The sequence below is a fragment of the Molossus molossus genome, unplaced genomic scaffold (genome assembly GCF_014108415.1).
Source record: "Molossus molossus isolate mMolMol1 unplaced genomic scaffold, mMolMol1.p scaffold_m16_p_5, whole genome shotgun sequence".
Taxonomy (NCBI): domain Eukaryota; kingdom Metazoa; phylum Chordata; class Mammalia; order Chiroptera; family Molossidae; genus Molossus; species Molossus molossus.
Window position 1 is genome coordinate 87,636,895 of NW_023425388.1, and position 19,652 is coordinate 87,656,546.

General features: G+C 36.9%; 1 protein-coding gene across 1 annotated transcript in view; it reads right to left on the bottom strand.

The window, feature by feature from the left end:
- The window catches only part of EPHA6 (EPH receptor A6), a 1,023,649-nt gene that overhangs the window by 334,240 nt on the left and 669,757 nt on the right, over window positions 1–19,652 (bottom strand). The window contains exon 7 of the mRNA XM_036242820.1: window positions 3,062–3,224. Within this exon, the coding sequence (XP_036098713.1) occupies window positions 3,062–3,224 (163 nt within the window). The remainder of the gene's footprint in view (window positions 1–3,061; window positions 3,225–19,652) is intronic.

The window sequence follows — 19,652 nt, forward strand, 5'->3', positions numbered from 1 at the left end:
CTTTGATAATGCAATTTAAAGCTAACCAGATAAAAAGTGATCCTTTAAATGACTCTGCCTTAGGCTATAAATTGACTTGGGAGTCATTCTATGTTCCCAAACTCCAAGTTCAGACAAACATTTTTCAGATACTTCTCAGACACGTTGCCTCTTTGCGGGTCTAATAAAAGTCACTTTTATAGCATTTACAAATCAGTAGTTCAGAATGTGCCTTTTGCTGTTTATTGCTAATATTATCTGATGGTTCTAGGGTTCTCATCCTGTACCTCCACTGATTGGTTATCATATTTTGATAATGCTACTTAAGTATAAAAATATAAGTATAATCTTGTCAGAATTAAAATGATAATTTGTGCAAATTGCTCAGCATAGCCTACACCTGTTACTGGTCATATTACTCCTTGATTAAAATCCTTCTATGGTTCCTCGGTGTCTTCATAAGACCCAATATCCTTAACATGGCCCCTGTATAACTCTCCACCTTGAGCTCCCACTGTTTTACCTTCCATGTCTCCTCACTGTAACCACACCAAATAATTTGTTGTTCTTTAATTTCTTATGCTGTTTCAGGCATCAGTGTTCTTGCTATTCCTTTACTATTCCCCTTTGAAGAACGAGCCCCCTCTTCTCATCCTCTGGAGCCTTTCATGAATCATTTGTGCTGAACTAGGGCTTCTTCTCTATGCTCTCATGGCACCTTTTACATGTCATCCAATGTTGCATTTTCCACTTAATTTTTCATTTTCCTTCCACAAATCTAGACTATAAATTATGTGAAGGCAATAGTTCTTCTTATTATTTTTATCTCCAGAAACTCATTCAGAATATGGCACATATTAAGTATCCTCTACATTTTTTGCCAAAGGAATAAATATTGCACTGGGTCATTGGTAATCGGGTACAGGACTTTTCTGTTAAGGAATTTCAAAGTACTCTCTTTTATATAACATCTGAAGGTATGCGCTAAAATTTAGAGTTAAAGCCATATCAGACTTCATATTTAGACCAGAACTTACTGTTTTCTCATTAGACTAGATTGCCTTGTCCAGAAGTCCCAGATGAACACAAATGACTTACTTATATTTAGCCCTGTGAGTTACTCTGAGAGTGCATTTCTAACTCAATGAAGTAATACTCTAAATGTCATAATTTTAAGAAGTTATGTGGATTTCTTCATATGTGATAGGACAATGGTGAGACTTTTCCCTGGAGCAAACTTTCCTTGAGTTGCACCCTTGGCTTTGCACCTAGTCTAAGTCTTGACATGTGGTCATTAAAAAATGAGTCAACAGTACACAGCAGGAATACTTCTTTGGGTATTTTAATATTGTTTTTTATTTTGGAGTTATGCTTTGTGATAATTATACTCTCATTCCAATAATTTCATCTCAAGCTTGACAAATAGTCTCCAGCAGCAGTATAAATAACTATCACTGATATTAAACTTCCAGGTTAAAAGTATTCTTTTCATTCATTAGTTTACTCTCCCTACTCTGTGTTCCTTCTTCACTGAATATATCAGTGCATTTTTACTTTTCCGTTAGATATAGTTGTACCAAAGAATTTCTTATGGATTAATATTATTTATCAGCATAAAAATAACAAACAAAACATTTGTTCCATCACAGAATTTGAAACCCAAGCAGCTTCACTTTGAGGGAGTGACAAACTAGAGAAAAACTGTGGCTTAATTAGTGGTTTTACCATTAGTATTATTAGTCATTCAAATGGAAGGACTTGGCAGGATAATGGAGTAGTTGAGTATATAGACCATGGCCCTCAAATTTTATCTTAGTGTCTTATCAGCTGCATGAATATAAACAACTTTGCTTTTCCGCAAGTAAAATTAGGAAAATAATACCTGTCTCACTGAATGTTGAAAAGTTTAAATGAGATAATACATGGAAATACCTCACATCATTTCTGGTATTTTTAGAGGCTCAATACATGGTAGTTATTATTGCGATTATTCATAAAGAGTTTTATAATAAATGTTCTATTCTTGAAATCTTATAAGAATATATGTATTTTATCAATAATGGGAATATAATTTTATTATGATTAGATATTTAGACATGTTTATAATCAGAAACATTGCATGAGCCACCCACATTATCCTTACAAAGAGAGCCATAAGATGAGTCTGAAAGCCAAAAAAGAACTCAGAGGTAGGGCTGGGTTTAGAATAAGTAAGACATTTCAAAGCTTATGTTACATGATGTTGAAATACCTTGGTCGCTTCATTGCTCATTTTGGTTTTCAAAGTGTTGATGCTATGGAATTAATCTGCATTTCTAACTAAGCCCATGGATCTATATCTAAACTTATAACCTGCATTTCAGTGGAGTCTGTCTTCCGACCACTGTTTTTTTGTTGTATTTTTTTATCCTCACCCGAGGACATTTTTTCCATTTTTTGTTCAGGTAGAGTGGGAGGGAGAGAGAGGAACAGAGAGAGAGAGAGAGAAACATCGATGTGAAAGGAACACATCGAGTGGCTGCCACCCGCACAACCGACCAGGGCCGGGGACAAACTGCAACCGAGGTACATGCCCTTAGCGGGAACCGAACCCGGGTCTCTCCGGACCGCAGGCCGACACTCTAACCACTGAGCCAAACCGGCCAGGGCCTGACCACTGTTTTTATTGATGTAACTGAGATAACAAGACAAAGCTACACAATTTTGAACTAACTGCTAAAATCATTTGCTTGTGGCTTTATTCTCTTCCAAGTTTTCATTAATGTCATATTATAATGACAACCCTGGTGAACAATTAGGCTAGCACCACCCACTGAAACGCTGAGTTAGAGTGTAAAGGATGTATTCTGCATAAAGAGACATATTTGGGCCACATTACAATTGTGGTGATGCAAGCATTTCATGGAAGTATTTAAGGATAACACCAACACATTAACTGATATGACTGCATGACAATTTGCATGAATAGAATCCTGTCTGATAAGACTATTAAAAATTTAAGACATTAGAATTTTATTAGATTTTTAACTATTGGAATGGTACTAAATTAACATCTTATTTTATATCTTTGTGTGAAACTTACTTTCATCTCCTGTTTCAAATTCAAACTTCTGACTGTAGCCACTGTATCCTGTTGTGGTCCTCACTCGGATATGGAATATGTACTTGGTGGCTGGCTTGAGACCTGTGATGATGACACTGGGGGCCTTGGACCTCGTGGAGGAATAGGTGAGCTGCTCATGCTCCTGGGGACAGAAAAGAAGAAAATGGAAATGAAGCAGAGTTATTCTACTGTTTCCTAGAGACACTCCAAAGTTAAGCTGAGGAATTATGCCCAGAATATCAAAAGTATCGATTAAAAGGAGGTGTAAACATGGTTTTCCACATTTACCATTTAGTTATTTATCATTAGAATGCATATGATATGGTCTTGATTTGGAAATTTATTAAGAAAGGTGATTAATCTTATATAAACTGCACTTGTGTTCTTGGTGATTTGGATTTCTGATCCAACTCTGAGGAATGGTGGTGGTGTGAGAGCATGTTTACACAGAATGGCAGCTGCATCTTGAGCAAACTGGACACATCGGATCAGACCACGCCAGCAGAGAGCCAGGAGCAAGGGTGGGAGAATTCAAGTACCCGCTACTCACTTCTACCCGCAGGTAGTGCCAAAATGCCGGCGCTATCCGTGGGTAGACCTGTGGGTGAAAGGAAACATAGATTAATTGGCTTTAAAAGTTCGAAATTTTTCATCCTGAATCAGTTGCCTGGTTCTGAAACTCAGCGATTCCCCAGTAGTAACAACTCAAGTGGAGTCAACTGAAAACATAAAATGATAAAGATGAGAGAGCAAATTGACTCCTGTCCCAGATACCACAGCTTATTTGTCAAGATGTACAAGTTATAGTTATTGTGAGGTCAACTTAAAAATAGTGTGCCCATGAAGGAGCATCGTAGATGTAGAAAGGTATGAGAGACTCACCATCACCATACCTTCAAAATCAGAGGCGGGACTGGAGGCTTGTTCCCAGTCACCTGCAGTTACCTGTCAAACTACCTCTCCTCACCAACCATAAATGGATTCTGCAGCTAACCGAATGAGCTAGGCTGTCCTAGTCTGTCAAGGACAGACTACCTCAGAACAGGACATTTCATTTTACTTGTGTATATAAGTGAACAATATGCAGGGATTAAATGAAACTTAGTATTGTTTCTGTATAGTGCTATTGTTCAACAACTTTATAATGATATTTTAATAGAGTATCTAAAAAATTGTATTTGTATGAACAACTCTTCTAAATTCATAGGTCAAATTAGGCCACAAGGTCCTTGAGTTAATTAGTCACTATTTTTATGAAAAATTTAAAGATAGAGATTCTCAGGGGTGAAAGTGACTTTCAAGGTCATTAACTGAGTCACTCATTTAATACTTAAATTCTATCTATGGTATGCCCACCAAGATTTAGCCTTTGCCTGAAAATCTCTTGTTCAGATCTTCTACACTAACAAATGAAATTATAAAAATCTACACGCATGTTGAATGTATCAAACTGCATTTATTTGCTTGTGGTGCTTTAAGATTTAGAACTATGAAAATCATTTCCCTTAAGCTACTTTTGAGAAAAAATCCTCATTTTAAAGATCATTTAAAAACTTTATGGCCTTATTTGTCAGAATTTTATATGCTACATGGTTATTTTGTGTCTAGCTGAGGAATTGAATTTGCATCTATACCCCCATTAATAGAACTGTTTATTAAACATGAAGTACAAAGAAAATATGAGTCAATGACAGCAAATTTTAAATAAAAAAGAAAAAACAGACAAATGTAAACTCATATTTATCTCTAGGTAGTTGTGAGATTAAAAAGTAAATAAATATCCACCTAGCATAAAAATCCAAGGAAATAGCATCTATGAAAACATGGATGGCAGTAATCACCTGCTAAAGGCTAACAAAAGGAGCTTTCTAAGATCAAGGCCTTTATAATTAGGGATTAAACATCCATACTGTGGGAAAAAAGGTGTACTAGTAGAAGAGATGATATCGTTTCTGGTAGAAATTTTCAAAACCTTTTGGATTTTTCAGGCTCACATACAAGAAGAGAATATTCTACCTTTCATAGAATTTTCTGCAACATAAGAGTTATGGTGTATTTTGAGTGCTGTTTCACAATACAAAGTGATGACTTAGAGAATAATTTTAAAGTCCTGAAGAAAGAATTTAGTCTTATCCTCAAAGAGAGAAGAGACAGACTTAAAAATTTGCTTAGAATGGCCCCATAATACTTATGTTATGTCTTTGTTGCTTCACCAAAACATAGCTGAATAGTAATTTCTTACTCAGGAAAGTTACAAAGAGTAAAGGACACCTTTTGCAAACAGCTTTTTGCATTTCTGCTGTTAGATACAAAAGTGCATCTGTAGCTACATCCCTGGAATAAAAATCCTCAAATAGGAAGTGTTCCTGCGTGGTTCCTCAGCCTAAACCCCAGCAGTGTGGTGGCTGCTGCCTTGTCTTACATCTTGCCACCTCTGAGCATGCTGAGGAGGGGGGTTCAGAAAGCAGCAGTCACAAAAGCTCTTTCCTCTTGGTGTTTCCAAGCTCTTGGGAAACCAAATTAGCACTTATCCATGACAAGCATAGGCACTACTGTTCCAGAATTTTGACTGATTGCCATGCTGCTGACACATCAACTCCAGTTCAATGTCGCTGTCACCAGGTAGAGACTGTGCTTTGCCACAGAGCTACCTAGATCTCTTTATTCATCCTGGCAGCCTGAATTCAGAACATGCTTGCCTGGGGTGTGTGTGAGTCTCTCTGGAGTTTGTGTCATAATGGAATTGCTAGTTGTATGGCATGTACATCTTCAGCTTTACTAGGTAATACATTCCACTGTTCATAAAACTCTTATGTTTTTCATCTGGGCTAAATCCTCTGGTCATTCTTAATATTATTTATTTATTTATTTATTTATTTATTTATTTATTTATTTATTTATTTATTTTCTTGATCATTTCCAGTGGTTTGAATGAACTTTTGGCTTAGTTTATCTCTGTAATTGTTTCTTTGTTTTCTACTACTTTTATTTATTTATTTTTTTATATGAATTTTTATTTATTTTTTTGTTACAGATGTTTTACCTTTCTACCCCATTGGCACCCCCCCACCCCACCCCACCTCCGCCCCGTCCCCGGCTTAGTTGTCCATGTCCATTGGTCATGCATACATGCATATAAGTTCTGTGGTTTATCTCTTCCCACCACCCAACCCCCCATCCCCTCTTCTGAGGGATGTCAGTCTGTGCCCTACTTCCATGTGTCTGGGTCTACTGTATTCCTCAGACTATTATGTTCATTATATTCCATATATAAGTGAGATCATGTGGTATTTGTCTTTTTCTGCTTGGCTTCTTTCACTTAGGATAATACTTTCCAGGTCCCTCCATGTCGTCTCAAAGGATAAGAGATCTTTCTTTCTTACCGCTGCATAGTACTCCATTGTGTATATGTACCACAGCTTTTTGATCCATTCGTCTACTGGTGGACACTTGGGCTGTTTCCAGATCTTAGCTATTGTAAATAGTGCTGCTATGAACATGGGGGTACACATATTCTTCCTGATTGGTGTTTCAGGCTTCTTAGGGTATATTCCTAGAAGTGGGATCACTGGGTCAAACGGAAGTTCAATTTTTAATTTTTTGAGGTAGCACCATATTGTTTTCCATAGCGGCTGCACCAGTCTGCATTCCCACCAGCGGTGTATTAGAGTTCCCTTTTCTCCACACCCTCGCCAACACTTGTTGTTTGATGATCTGTTGATGGCGGCCATTCTGACAGGTGTGAGGTGATACCTCATTGTTGTTTTAATTTGCATCTCTCTGATGATTAGTGATGTTGAGCATTTCTTCATATGTCTTTTGGCCATTTGTATGTCCTGTTTGGAGAGGTCTATTCAGCTCCTCTGCCCATTTTTTAATTGGGTTCTTTGTCTTCCTTTTGTGGAGTTGTATGAGCACTCTATATATATTGGAGATTAACCCCTTATCTGATACATCATTGGCAATGATGTTCTCCTATACAGTGGGTTGCCTTTCCATTTTGATGATTGTGTCTTTTGCTGTGCAGAAGCTTTTGAGTTTGATGTAGTCCCATGTGTTCATTTTCTCCTTTATTTCTGTTGCCTTAGGTGATGTATCAGTGAAAATTCTGCTCCGTATGATGTCCGAAATTTTGTTGCCTACTTTTTCTTCTAGAATTTTTATGGATTCAAAGTCACATTTAAGTCTTTTATCCATTTCGAGTTTATTTTTGTGTATGGTGTAAGTTGATGGTCTAGTTTCATTTATTTGCATGTAGCTGTCCAATTTTCCCAACATCATTTATTAAAGAGGCTGTCTTTACTCCACTGTATGCTCTTGCCACCTTTGTCAAATATTAATTGAGCGTATTGCCTTGGGTCCATTTCTGGGTTTTCAGTTCTGTTCCACTGGTCTATATGCCTGTTCTTGTGGCAGTACCAGGCTGTTTTGGTTACAGTCGCTTTGTAGTATAACCTGATATCTGGTATTGTGATCCCACCTACTTTGTTCTTTTTCAAGATTGCTGTGGCTATTCGGGGTCTTTTGAAGTATTTGTTCTAGTTCAATGAAATATGTCGTTGGTACTTTGATGGGGATTGCATTGAATCTATAGATTGCTTTGGGTAGTATGGACATTTTAATGATGTTAATTCTTCCAATCTATGAACAGGGTATGTGCTTCCACTTTTTTATATATTCCTCTATTTCTTTTTTCAATGACCTGTAGTTTTCTGCAAATAGGTCCTTTACTTCTTTGGTTAAGTTTATTCCTAGGTATCGTAATTTTTTTGGCGCGATGGTAAATGGGATTGTTTTTTCATTTTCTCTTTCTGTGAGTTCATCATTGGTGTACAAGAATACCGTCGATTTCTTGACGTTAATTTTGTATCCTGCTACTTTGCCAAATTCATTTATTAAGTCTAATAGATTTTTGATGGAGTCTTTAGGGTTTTCTATGTACAATATCATGTCATCTGCAAATAATGACAGTTTCACTTCTTCCTTTCCAATTTGGATCCCTTTTATTTTTTCTTCATGTCTGATTGCTGTGGCTAAGACTTCCAGTACAATGTTAAATAAGAGTGGCGAAAGTGGACATCCCTGTCTTGTTCCTGTTCTTAATGGAAATGTTTTTAGTTTCTGTCCATTGAGTATGATGTTGGCTGTAGGTCTTTCATATATGGCCTTTATTATGTTGAGATATGATCCCTCTATTCCTACATTGCTGAGCGTTTTTATCAGAAATGGATGCTGGATTTTGTCGAATGCCTTTTCAGCATCTATTGATATGATCATGTGGTTTTTATTCTTCATTTTGTTTATGTGGTGTATCACGTTTATTGATTTGCGAATATTGTACCAGCCTTCCATCCCTGGGATGAATCCCACTTGGTCATGGTGAATAATTTTTTTGATGTATTTCTGGATCCGATTTGCTAATATTTTGTTCAGGATTTTGGCGTCTATGTTCATCAGGGATATTGGCCTGTAGTTTTCTTTCTTTGTAGTGTCTTTTTCTGGTTTTGGAATTAGAATTATGCTGGCTTCATAGAACGTGTTTGGAAGTCTTCCTTCTTGAATTTTTTGAAAGAGTTTGTGGAAAATGGGTGTTAGTTCTTTTTTGAATGTTCGGTAAAACTCCCCCGTGAAGCCATCTGGGCCTGGGCTTTTGTTTGCTGGGAGAGTCTTGATTACCTCTTCAATTTCCTTAGTTGTCATTGGTCTGTTCAAGTTTTCTATCTCTTCCGGGAAGAGTTTTGGGAGACTGTGTGTTTCTAGAAATTTGTCCATTTCGCTTAGATTGTAGAATTTGTTGCCATATAGTTGTTCGTAGTAGTTGTTAACGATCTTTTGTATTTCCGTGGTGTTGGTTGTTACTTCTCCTCTTTCATTTCTGATTTTGTGCATTTGGGTTCTCTCTCTTTGTTTCTTGGTGAGTCTAGCTAAGGGTCCATCAATCTTGTTTATCTTTTCGAAAAACCAGCTCTTTGTTTCATTGATCCTTTGAATTGTTTTTTTGGTCTCTATGTCATTTATTTCTGCTCTGCTCTTTACTATTTCCTTCCTTCTACTTGCTCTGGGGTTTTCTTTTTGTTTGCTTTCTAGTTCTTTAAGTTGTGAGGTTAGACAGTCAATTAGAAATTTTTTTTGTTTTTTGAGGTAGGCCTGTAGTGCTATGAACTTCCCTCTCAGAACTGCTTTCGCTGCATCCCATAGATTTTGTGTTGTTGTGTGTTCATTTTCATTGGTTTCCAGGAAGTTTTAATTTCTTCCTTGATCTCCTCGGTGACCCATTCATTGTTTAATAACATGCTATTTAGCCTCCATGTGTTGAAATGTCTTTGCATGTTCTTGTTGCAATTGATTTCTAGTTTCATGCCATTGTGATCTGAGAAGATGCTTGACATGATTTCAATCTTCTTGAACTTGTAGAGATTTAGTTTGTGTCCTATCATGTGGTCTATCTTTGAGAATGTCCCATGTGCACTTGAGAAGAATGTGTATTCTGTAGTTTTGGGGTGTAATTCTCTGTAGATATCTATTAAATCCATTTGGTGTAGTGCTTCATTTAGAGTCTCTGTTTCCTTGCTAATTTTTTGCCTAGAGGATCTATTCAGTGCTGTCAATGGGGTGTTGAAGTCCCCTGCTATGATTGTATTGTTGTCGATTTCTCCTTGGAAGTGCTCCAGAAGATTTTTAATATATTTTGGTGCTCCTTTATTGGATGCATATATGTTTATCAAGGTTATATCTTCCTGTTGGATAGATCCTTTCAATATTATATAGTGGCCTTCTTTGTCTCTAGTTATGGTCTTCATTTTGAAATCTATTTGATCAGATATGAGAATTGCCACCCCAGGTTTTTTTTGCTTTCCTTTTGCTTGGAAAATTTTTTCCATCCCTTCACTTTCAACCTATGTGAGTCTTTTGTTGAGAGGTGGGTCTCTTGTAAACAACATATAGATGAGTCATGCTTTCTTATCCAATCAGCTTCTCTGTGTCTTTTTATGGGAGCATTCAATCCATTTACGTTTAAGGTGATTATTGATATGTACTTATTTATTGCCATTTTTGTTTAGTGTGGTTCTATTTTCTTCCCATTTGTACTGCTAATTACAGCAGTCCTTTTAACATTTCTTGCAGTGCTGGTTTGGTGCTAATGTATTCCCTTAGCCTTTTTTTGCCTGGGAAGCTCTTTATTTGATCTTCTATTTTGAATGATAGCCTTGCTGGGTAGAGTAGTCTTGGATTCAGATTCTTGTTTTTCATGACTTTGATTACTTCATGCCATTCTCTTCTGGCCTGTAGTGTTTCTTGTGAGAAGTCAGCTGAGAGCCTTATGGGGTTCTCTTTGTAGGTAACCTGTTGCTTATCTCTTGCTGCTTTTAGGATTCTCTTTGTTTTTAATTTGTGGCATTTTAATTACTATGTGTCTTGGTGTGGGCCTGTTTGGGTTCTTCTTACTTGGGACTCTCTGTGCTTCTTGAACTTGAATGCCTTCTTTCTTCACCAAATTAGGGAAGTTTTCTCTCACTATTTTTTTGAATATATTCTCTATCCCTTGCTCATTTTCTCCTTCTTCGGGGACTCCTATGAGGTGAATATTATTACGTTTCCAGTTGTCCCATAGTTCTCTTAAGCTGCCTTCCTGTTTTTTAATAGTTTTTTCCTTTTGTTTTTCTGATTGGTTGATATTTTCTACCCTGTCTTCTAATTCACTGATCCGGTCCTCAGCTTCCTCTACTGTGCTTTTTAAACCTTCCAATGTGTTTTTCATTTCTGATATGTCATTTTTTATCTCTTCTTGTTGGTGTTTTATTTCCAATTGGCTTATTTTCAGTGTCTCTATGTCCTTACTCATGCTGTTTAGCTTCCTCAAGATCATGGCTCTGAATTCTAGCTCTGTTAACATGCTTAATTGCTCCACATTGATCTCATCTTCATTGGAGGTCTCTTGCTCTTTCATTTGGCTTCTGTTTCTGTGTTTCACCATTTTGGCTATCACTGTGGGCTTTGGAGCCTGTCAAGTTCTCCCTGTGGGTGTTGGTGTTCTGCTGTTTGTGGCTCCGTCTCCTGTGTTTAGATGAGCGAGGGAGGACCCATGTTGAACACCACTGCCAAGTCTTACTTTCCTGGTTAAAGTTGCCAGCCCAGGAAAGGTACTGTTATCCTCTAGCTTTTTGCCTGGAGGCTAGCAGTCTAGGTTACTTGATGAGTTTTGGGTTGTCAGTTGATTGAAAAACTCCCTCTGGTGCTCAGCCAAGGGGCTTTCAGGAGGGTGGGGCAGATGCTGGTTGTTAGTGAGCCTCAATAGCACTTCAGTGGCCCACAGGGTGGGGTTGGATCTCCGAGGGAGGGGCTGCTGCCTCTCCTCAGAGCCCTGGGAAGGAGCAATGTGTCCATCGTCCTGGGTGGCAGCAACTCAGCCAGAGCTCTGAGTGCCCTCCAAACCCCAAGTGTCCCGACGCAGTTCCAGTCCAGTCCGCCCTCCCTCTGCCAGAGCCCAAGGTGAGTGGCTGTGGCTGTTTCAGCCTCTGTCCCGCTCTGCGCTGTGGAGCCGCCTGGGAGTGTAACCCGACGGTGCTGCTCCCAGCTAAGGCCGCTGCCGAGCTGCTGACCGTAGGCTCCCAGCCCCGTCTCGCGCCTTCGCAAGCCTACCAGGATGGAGTCAGTGTCCCTCGTTGTATGGTCCTCGCAAGCTGCTTTTCTGTTGGTTTTTCCCGTCGATTTGTCTGTGTTATAGTTGTAATTCCAGTTTGGTTCTGGGAGACGGTCTGTGTAGCTCCGTTTACTCCGCCGCCATTTTTCCTATCTCTACTACTTTTAATATCTGCTCTAGCTTTATATTTGCTCTGACTATAAATTATTTTCTTTCTTCTTTCTTTTTGTTAATTATGTTGTCTTCTAACTTCTTGTGTTTCATGCTTACCTCACTAATTTTCAATACAGTGGACCCTTGAACAACATGAGTTTGAACTGTGCAGGTCCATTTATATATAGATCTTTTTCAATAAATAAAGATTTGGCCCTCATATCCTGGGTTTTGAATCCGTGGATTCGACCAACTGTGGATTGAAAACAGTATCTTCAATCTGCGATTGGGAATCCTTGGAGTTAGAGGGCCTATAGAATGCATTGTTCTATAGCATTTTATATAAGGGACTTGAGCAACCATGAATTTTGGTATTCATGGGGTCCTGGGACCAGTCCCCAGGGGATACCAAGGAATGACTATAATTAAACTTTGGGATAGTCAAAATATATACACTAATTTTTGACTGCCCAAGGGTCAGCATCTCAAAACCCCAATTTGTTCAAGGGTCAACTATATGTTTTTTCAAATATATAATTTCAGTCTATAAATTACAAGGTACTATACTACTTATACTCCATTAAGTTTTTATATATTATTAATCACTTCTATGAATATATTACTTTCCAGAAATCTATGATTTTTCAATTTTTTGTGGCAGACTCAGGATTATTATTTGCACAGGTTTATTGGTCAGGCTATCAGCAGTAAATAAACAGCATAAACTGAAGCTCCAAAGGCATGACCTCATGGGTAGCAAAGCACACTAGACTGGATAGCACAGTGGGTGCTCATTGCTGAGAGTGCTGATGGTCTTCTGAATTAGTGCTTGTTGGCTGAAAGTGAAACAGCTTGTATTACCTCTCCTTGGATAAATATAGACAATAGAGCCAATTGTGGGGAAAAACATTTAGTAACAATGCACTTTCATCTGTTATTATCTATTGGATTTCCTAAAATAAATACATATACAATTCCTATTTTATGTGTTTGTACCCACATATATTAAAAAATAGTTCAGAAGCAAATAGTATGAATATAGGGCATTGTCAAACAGACACATGCATTGTTGTCTAGAGATGGTCACCTTTTCTTATGTTTCTCTTCCTGTCGGCAGAGCCTGTAGCTTAATTTCATTGCTCCTTCCCAGCTGATAGAAATCAAGTCTTTTCTGGGAGTCTACTCACAGTCACATTGAACCTTTCTTTTACCTAAACTTCTGAACCTAGCTTTATATCTGTAACTGTCAACTCTTCTTAGAAATGAAGAGATGCACTTAATAGAGTCTGGGGCCTGTTAGCATTCAATCTGAAACTGTAATAATGAAAAGGAAGGCTCAGAGGCCCAGTTCTTATGGCTGTTTCTTCTACAATGAGAGGTAACATGGCACATATCAAAAGAAGGCAGCATGTAGAGAATTCTGGGTTAGAATTCTATCTGGGTCTTGATCTTGGTTCTAGTTCTACATGTACCTTGCTAAGTCACTTTCAAGACTTTGATTTACTCATATAGAAAACCCATTTACTCCACACACATTAATTGAATGTTCACTACATGTAAGAATCTAGGGCACTCTAGTAGATGTAGCTTATGTGATCACCAAAGTTCTACACAAGCAGTTAAATTCTAGATTTTAATGTGAGAAATACAAGTCCCCTCTCCTCTGCTGTGACTCATTCTCATCATTCCTCACCTCACTCTCCTGAGTTTACCGTTTCCTAGTTATAGAAGTAGATTCAATAGGTCCACATAGCGGTAATCTTTTAGCTGGTTTGCTTTCTCTTAAAGCCTTTGGGTCCAGTGGAATTTCTACAGTGTATTACCTCTTTGTTTTATATTTTTTATTTTAAAGTAATTGGATTATGTGTATGATTAAAAACTTTTTCATAGACCTTTTATTCTACAGACACATATATTTAAAGACATATAAGCAATCATAACTTAACAACTATGATTTATGTGATGCTTTATAACTTTTTAGTTATTTTCACACACATTTTTAATGTAATACTCATAATAATCTTGTAAAACAAAAAGAACTGGTGATATTTTTATTCTCACTTAGCTTATGATGAAACTGGTCCAAAAAGAATAAGTAATTTACCAAAGCAAGTCATATAACTAATCAGAGGCTTCTATTCAAGTTGTGCTTTTTCACTATACCCAATTTAGGAAGGTATGCCCAGGGAAAATATGCATATACATTAGACCTTGAGTCAAGGTCATTTATTTTTATACTTTGTGTTCTTGGCCATCTAATCACTAGAATTAACTTTACATTAAAGATAGCCTGTGAACTAGACAGAAATGATTTGATGGCATTAAAATACGTTTATATAAATAGTTCCTCAATGGCAGAAATAATTCTCAACACCAAGGATTTTAACTAGTTATTAAAAAGATAAAATTATTTTCTACTATGGTTAACATATCTAATCATTCTGCTTTTATTTTTATTCTTTTTTGAAATTATGTCATATAAACAGATTCTAGGCAATACAGTGGGCTTATAACTAACCCACTCTCTCATGGAACAGAAAATATTCTTGTTCAGGGCTGGGAATAAAATTTGTTTGATGAGGTCCAGGAGTTTCTTCTAGAATTTTTGATGTATGAAGGTACCGTACATGGCTTTATTCACAGAACAGTACTAAGAGGACAGTTAAAGGATTTTTGGATTTTTCTTTATCCTTTTAAGTCATACTAAGATAAAGTGATCAGAAATAGGTGAAAGTGCTATTAAAAATTAGCACTTTACTACCACAATCTTTTTTTTTTTTAAAGCAATGTCCTTATTAAGACAATGATAAAGCTCTTCTTTTATTGGCTAGGAGACTGAAACTAGATTCCTGAGAAAACAATACAATATTAAACATGGACATAAATGACTCTTTTTGGATGTGCAGTTAGTGTCTATTGATTGGTAGCCACAAAGGAATACTTAGATCACTTTACAGAGGGGATATCTGGTGCAGCTCTGGTCACATGTCTTCGGGAACTGGACTGCTAAACCTGCTGTTTCAATGCAGGAGCACATGTTGGAAAGGCTTCTAGTTCACACTGATTCTCCCGTGTCCAGATTTAAGTGAACGACACTGCCAGGAGGAGATGGGGCTGCTCCCAAAAAAGCTGATTGCACAGAGAGAAAAGCAAACTGGAGTAATTTCATATTTCTTCTCCAATGAGACTGAATCCACAATGACGAAATATAGAAAGAGAAAGTGCATCGAGGTTGAATAACCTCATCTTTTCTGGTTGTTGTTTTCCTGAAGTGGGAATTGGATTCATCAGAGTTGATGAATAATAATCATCAGAGTTGGGTTCTGTTGCTGGTAACCCAGAGAGTTGCTTTCTTTTCTCACAGTAATTTAAGTACTCAGATGAAGTTTTTTAATTTGGGGAGAGAAGGGGTTAAGAAGCTAGTTGGTAGGTTGTTGTAAGCTATTGGATAAGGTGCTCTGAAATATTATTCTTAGGTAAAAATTGGCTACTCATGAAAAAATGACAAATTATGCATAAGTGAGAAAAATGTAGAAGTAGGCATTCTAAGTATACAACTACTTTCTGAACTGCACTTTCGGAGAAGTGTCATTTAGTATACCATGGCTATAATTTACTACAATCAACTCTTGATTATCCCCAGTAATCCAAAATAGGAGATAACCCTAAATCACTTTGAAATGCCTTCATGCTTTTTTCTTACATTCCTTCTGATGTGTATCTTGTTTCACCTAAAATGAAAATTAAATGCATTCCTCAAATATTAAATGTTGAGCATGAGTAGGAGATGGCACCAAGGTACACGGGATGATAGAAGAATATTGATCTGGAATTAAGCATTCATAATTGATTTTCAGAAAACAGATAATATATATGTAGATAATTAACTGCTTGAAATACTGGGTAAATTTACTGTTAGGAAAAATGGCTAAATTATTATAGTGCGACCTTTAGAAAATGCTGATGATAGGATGAGATCAATGGAATCCTAATTTTAATCTATGAAAACAAAAAAGGTTATACCATCTCAAAGGAGTAGGTTTGTTGTAAGAAGAAGAAGAAGAAAAAAAAGCAAAATAACGTGTAAAACACTTTACAGGCTCTAGCAGATGTATAAGAGCATCTTTCTTTCTTTTAGGACCATTAGCAATAGGTGGTACATTTAATCCAGGGCAATGACAGGCTTGTGCCTTAAAGTAATTCTGCAGATGCTATGAGAAGTCTTTTTAAAAAATGTTGTATGTCATTTGCTTACTGAATAACCGCTATATTCCCAATGCTTAATGCAGTGCAGGTAGCATACTGTAGGCTCTCATAATATACTAGCCAAATGATTGAATAAAGAAATTAACAAATTATTTGCTCTATAAGTTTAGTTTTTAAATTATATATATTGTTTTAGCAATTTAAAACTAGTTCACACTATTAATGACAATTCAAATGAGAGATGAGAAAAACTGTTTGCTGGCTTTTAGTACTTCTGTAATCAAAATGCAATAATATTATGTCAGTATAGCTGACTTATTTTCTTAGGAATATTGTGGAGAACAGCCAAGATTTTACTTGCTACAAAATACTTTATAAAACAGTATGCTTAAAAAACCCAGATATTTGTGAGGAAATATCACATAATGCAATGCATATGTCTTAATATTTATTCAGTTTTCACTTTCCCATCTGTCTTTGTTTAACTTACCTTGGTACAGATGGGATATAGATGTTTCTTCTGGGCTATATTGCTCTATATTTATAATGGTGGTCAAACAAAAATTAAATGTTTAAAACTTGATGTCTGTCCCCCAAGAAAGTACCTTCATCCCCAAATTCCTTAATGATTTTCTTAAAAGTATATCATAGACAAACAACTTTAGATTTGTCATTCATTTTTAAAGTGTTTTTTTTATAATTTATATGAATTATAAATCTGGTGACATAAATAAAAACATACAGACAGAAAAGAAGAACATGTATTTAACAGAGAATGAAACATTTAAAGAATTTCTATTAATTGGAATATTGAGGATGGGTAAATTATTGCATCTAAAAAGGGGGAAAGTGAAAAAAACATTACAATCATTATAAGAATATTTGAGGATTGCACTTAAATTTAAGCTTAACATTTTTATAAAATATTGCCAATTCCTGCTGATGTTAGTAGTTTAGGTCAAGTAATACAGTTACATAAAGTCTAGTTAAAACAACTTATATGATAAAAAATTAGGATGAGTTAGCAATAAATGCCATTGAGAAATAAAAACACACTAAGTATCTTTGGAAATATTTATACACATCTGTGGACTTCTTCAAATATAAATGGTGTTCCAGATACCAACTGAAGATTTTCAAAGTTAAATCATTAGAACAAAATGGCTGAATGAAGTGGTGTGAACTGCAAAGGTAACACATGCGTGATGTTTTGACTAATTCAACCTGATTTTGGAATCTAGATTAAGAAATTAAAATAAAATTCATAAGAAAGGTAAAATGGGTAGAATTTCACTAGAGTGAGAATGTCATTAGAATATAAGAAAATGTTTTGTAGAAAAGTCTTCACTAAAAAACAGTAGTATTTGTGAAGATCAAGTAAAGTCTTTTTTTAAATTTATTTTTTATTTAATAAATTTATTGTTGTTACAGATGTTTCAAGTGAAGTTTTATATTTGTCCAAATCAGCCACAAAACAGGATGATTTAAGAATTGCTTCTTGCCCTGGCCGGATTGGCTCAGCGGTTAGAGCGTCAGCCTGCAGTCCAGAGAGACCCGGGTTCGGTTCCCGCTAAGGGCACGTACCTCGGTTGCAGTTTGTCCCCGGCCCTGGATGGGTCATGTGGGTGGCAACCACACGATGTGTCCCTTTCACATCGATGTTTCTCTCTCTCTCTCTCCCCCTCCCACTCTATCTGAACAAAAAATGGAAAATGTCCTCGGGTGAGGATAAAAAAAAAAAAAAAAAGAATTGCTTCTTGTGGAGTAAGGACAGCCTCTTTAATAAATGGTGCTAGGAAAATTGGACAGCTACTTGCCGAAAAATGAAACTAGACCATCAACTTATACCCTACACCAAAATAAACTCAAAATGGATAAAAGACTTAAATGTAACTCATGAATCCATAAAAATCCTAGAGGAGACTGTGGGCAACAAAATCTCAGACATCATACGCAGCAGAATTTTTACTGACACATCACCTAAGGCAATAGAAACAAAGGAGAAAATGAACACATGGGACTACATCAAACTCAAAAGCTTCTGCACAGTGAAAGATACAATCATCAAAATGGAAAGGCTACCCACTGTATGGGAGAGCATAATTGCCAATGATATATCAGATAAGGGGTTAATTTCCAATACATATAGAGTGCTCATACAACTCCACAAAAGGAAGACAAAGAATCCAATTAAAAAATGGGCAGAGGAACCAAATAGACACCTCTCCAAACAGGACATAAAAATGGCTAAGAAACATATGAAGAAATGTTCATCATCACTAATCATCAGAGAGATGCAAATCAAAACAACAATGAGGTATCACCTCACACCTGTCAGAATGGCCGCCATCAACAAATCATCAAACAACAAGTGTTGGCGAGGGTGTGGAGAAAAGGGGACTCTAGTACACTGCTGGTGGGAATGCAGACTGGTGCAGCCACTATGGAAAACAATATGGTGTCACCTCAAAAAATTAAAAATTGATCTTCCATTTGACCTAGTGATCCCACTTCTGGGAATATACCCTAAGAAGCATAAAACACCAATAAGAAAGAATATATGTACCCCCATCTTTGTAGCAGCACTATTTACAATCGCTAAGATCTGGAAACAGCCCAAGTGCCCATCAGTAGACGAATGGATCAAAAAGCTGTGGTACATATACACAATGGAGTACTACGCAGTGGTAAGAAAGAAAGATCTCTTATCCTTTCCAGGAGGGACCTGGAAAGTATCATCCTAAGTGAAACAAGCCAAACAGAGAAAGACAAATTTCATATGATCTCACTGATTTGTGGAATATAATGAACATAACAGTTTGAGGAATGGGGTAGTCCCAGAGATGCGTAAGCCAGGTACAGACTGATAATCCCCTAAGGAGTGGGGAGGTGGGGGAGGGATGAACCACAGAACTTATACGCATGTATGCATGAACAGTGGACATGGACAACAATCTGGGGAAGGGGCAGGGAAGGATGGGGGAGGGGGGAATCAGTGGCGGAAAAAAGGAGAATCATCTGTAACAAAAATTAATCAATAAAAAAAAAAAAAAAAAAAAAGCCCTGGCTGGTTTGGCTCAGCGGTTAGAGCATCGGCCTGCAGTCCAGAGAGACCCGGGTTCGGTTCCCGCTAAGGGCACGTAGGTTGGTTGCAGTTTGTCCCCGGCCCTGGTTGGGTTGTGCGGGTGGCAACCACTCGATGTGTTCCTTTCACGTCGATGTTTCTTTCTGTCTTTCTCCCTCCCACTCTATCTGAACAAAGAATGGAAAAATGTCCTCGGATGAGGATAAAAAAAAAAAGAGATTGCAGTAATTAATAGTTTCCCACAGAAAACACACACACACACAGACACACACAAACACACACGGTTATTCTTGTTCCAATGTGGGTATTTGAAACCAAAGAAACTTTTAAATATGTAAGTGATAATAAACAGTATTAAATGAAAGTAGAGGAACTCAAGGCAAAGCAAGGTTATTTTCCAGAAATATTATTTTAATTTGTATCATTTTCAAATGGTGGCTATATATTATTTATTAACTCATATACATAAGGTATTTTTTAAATCA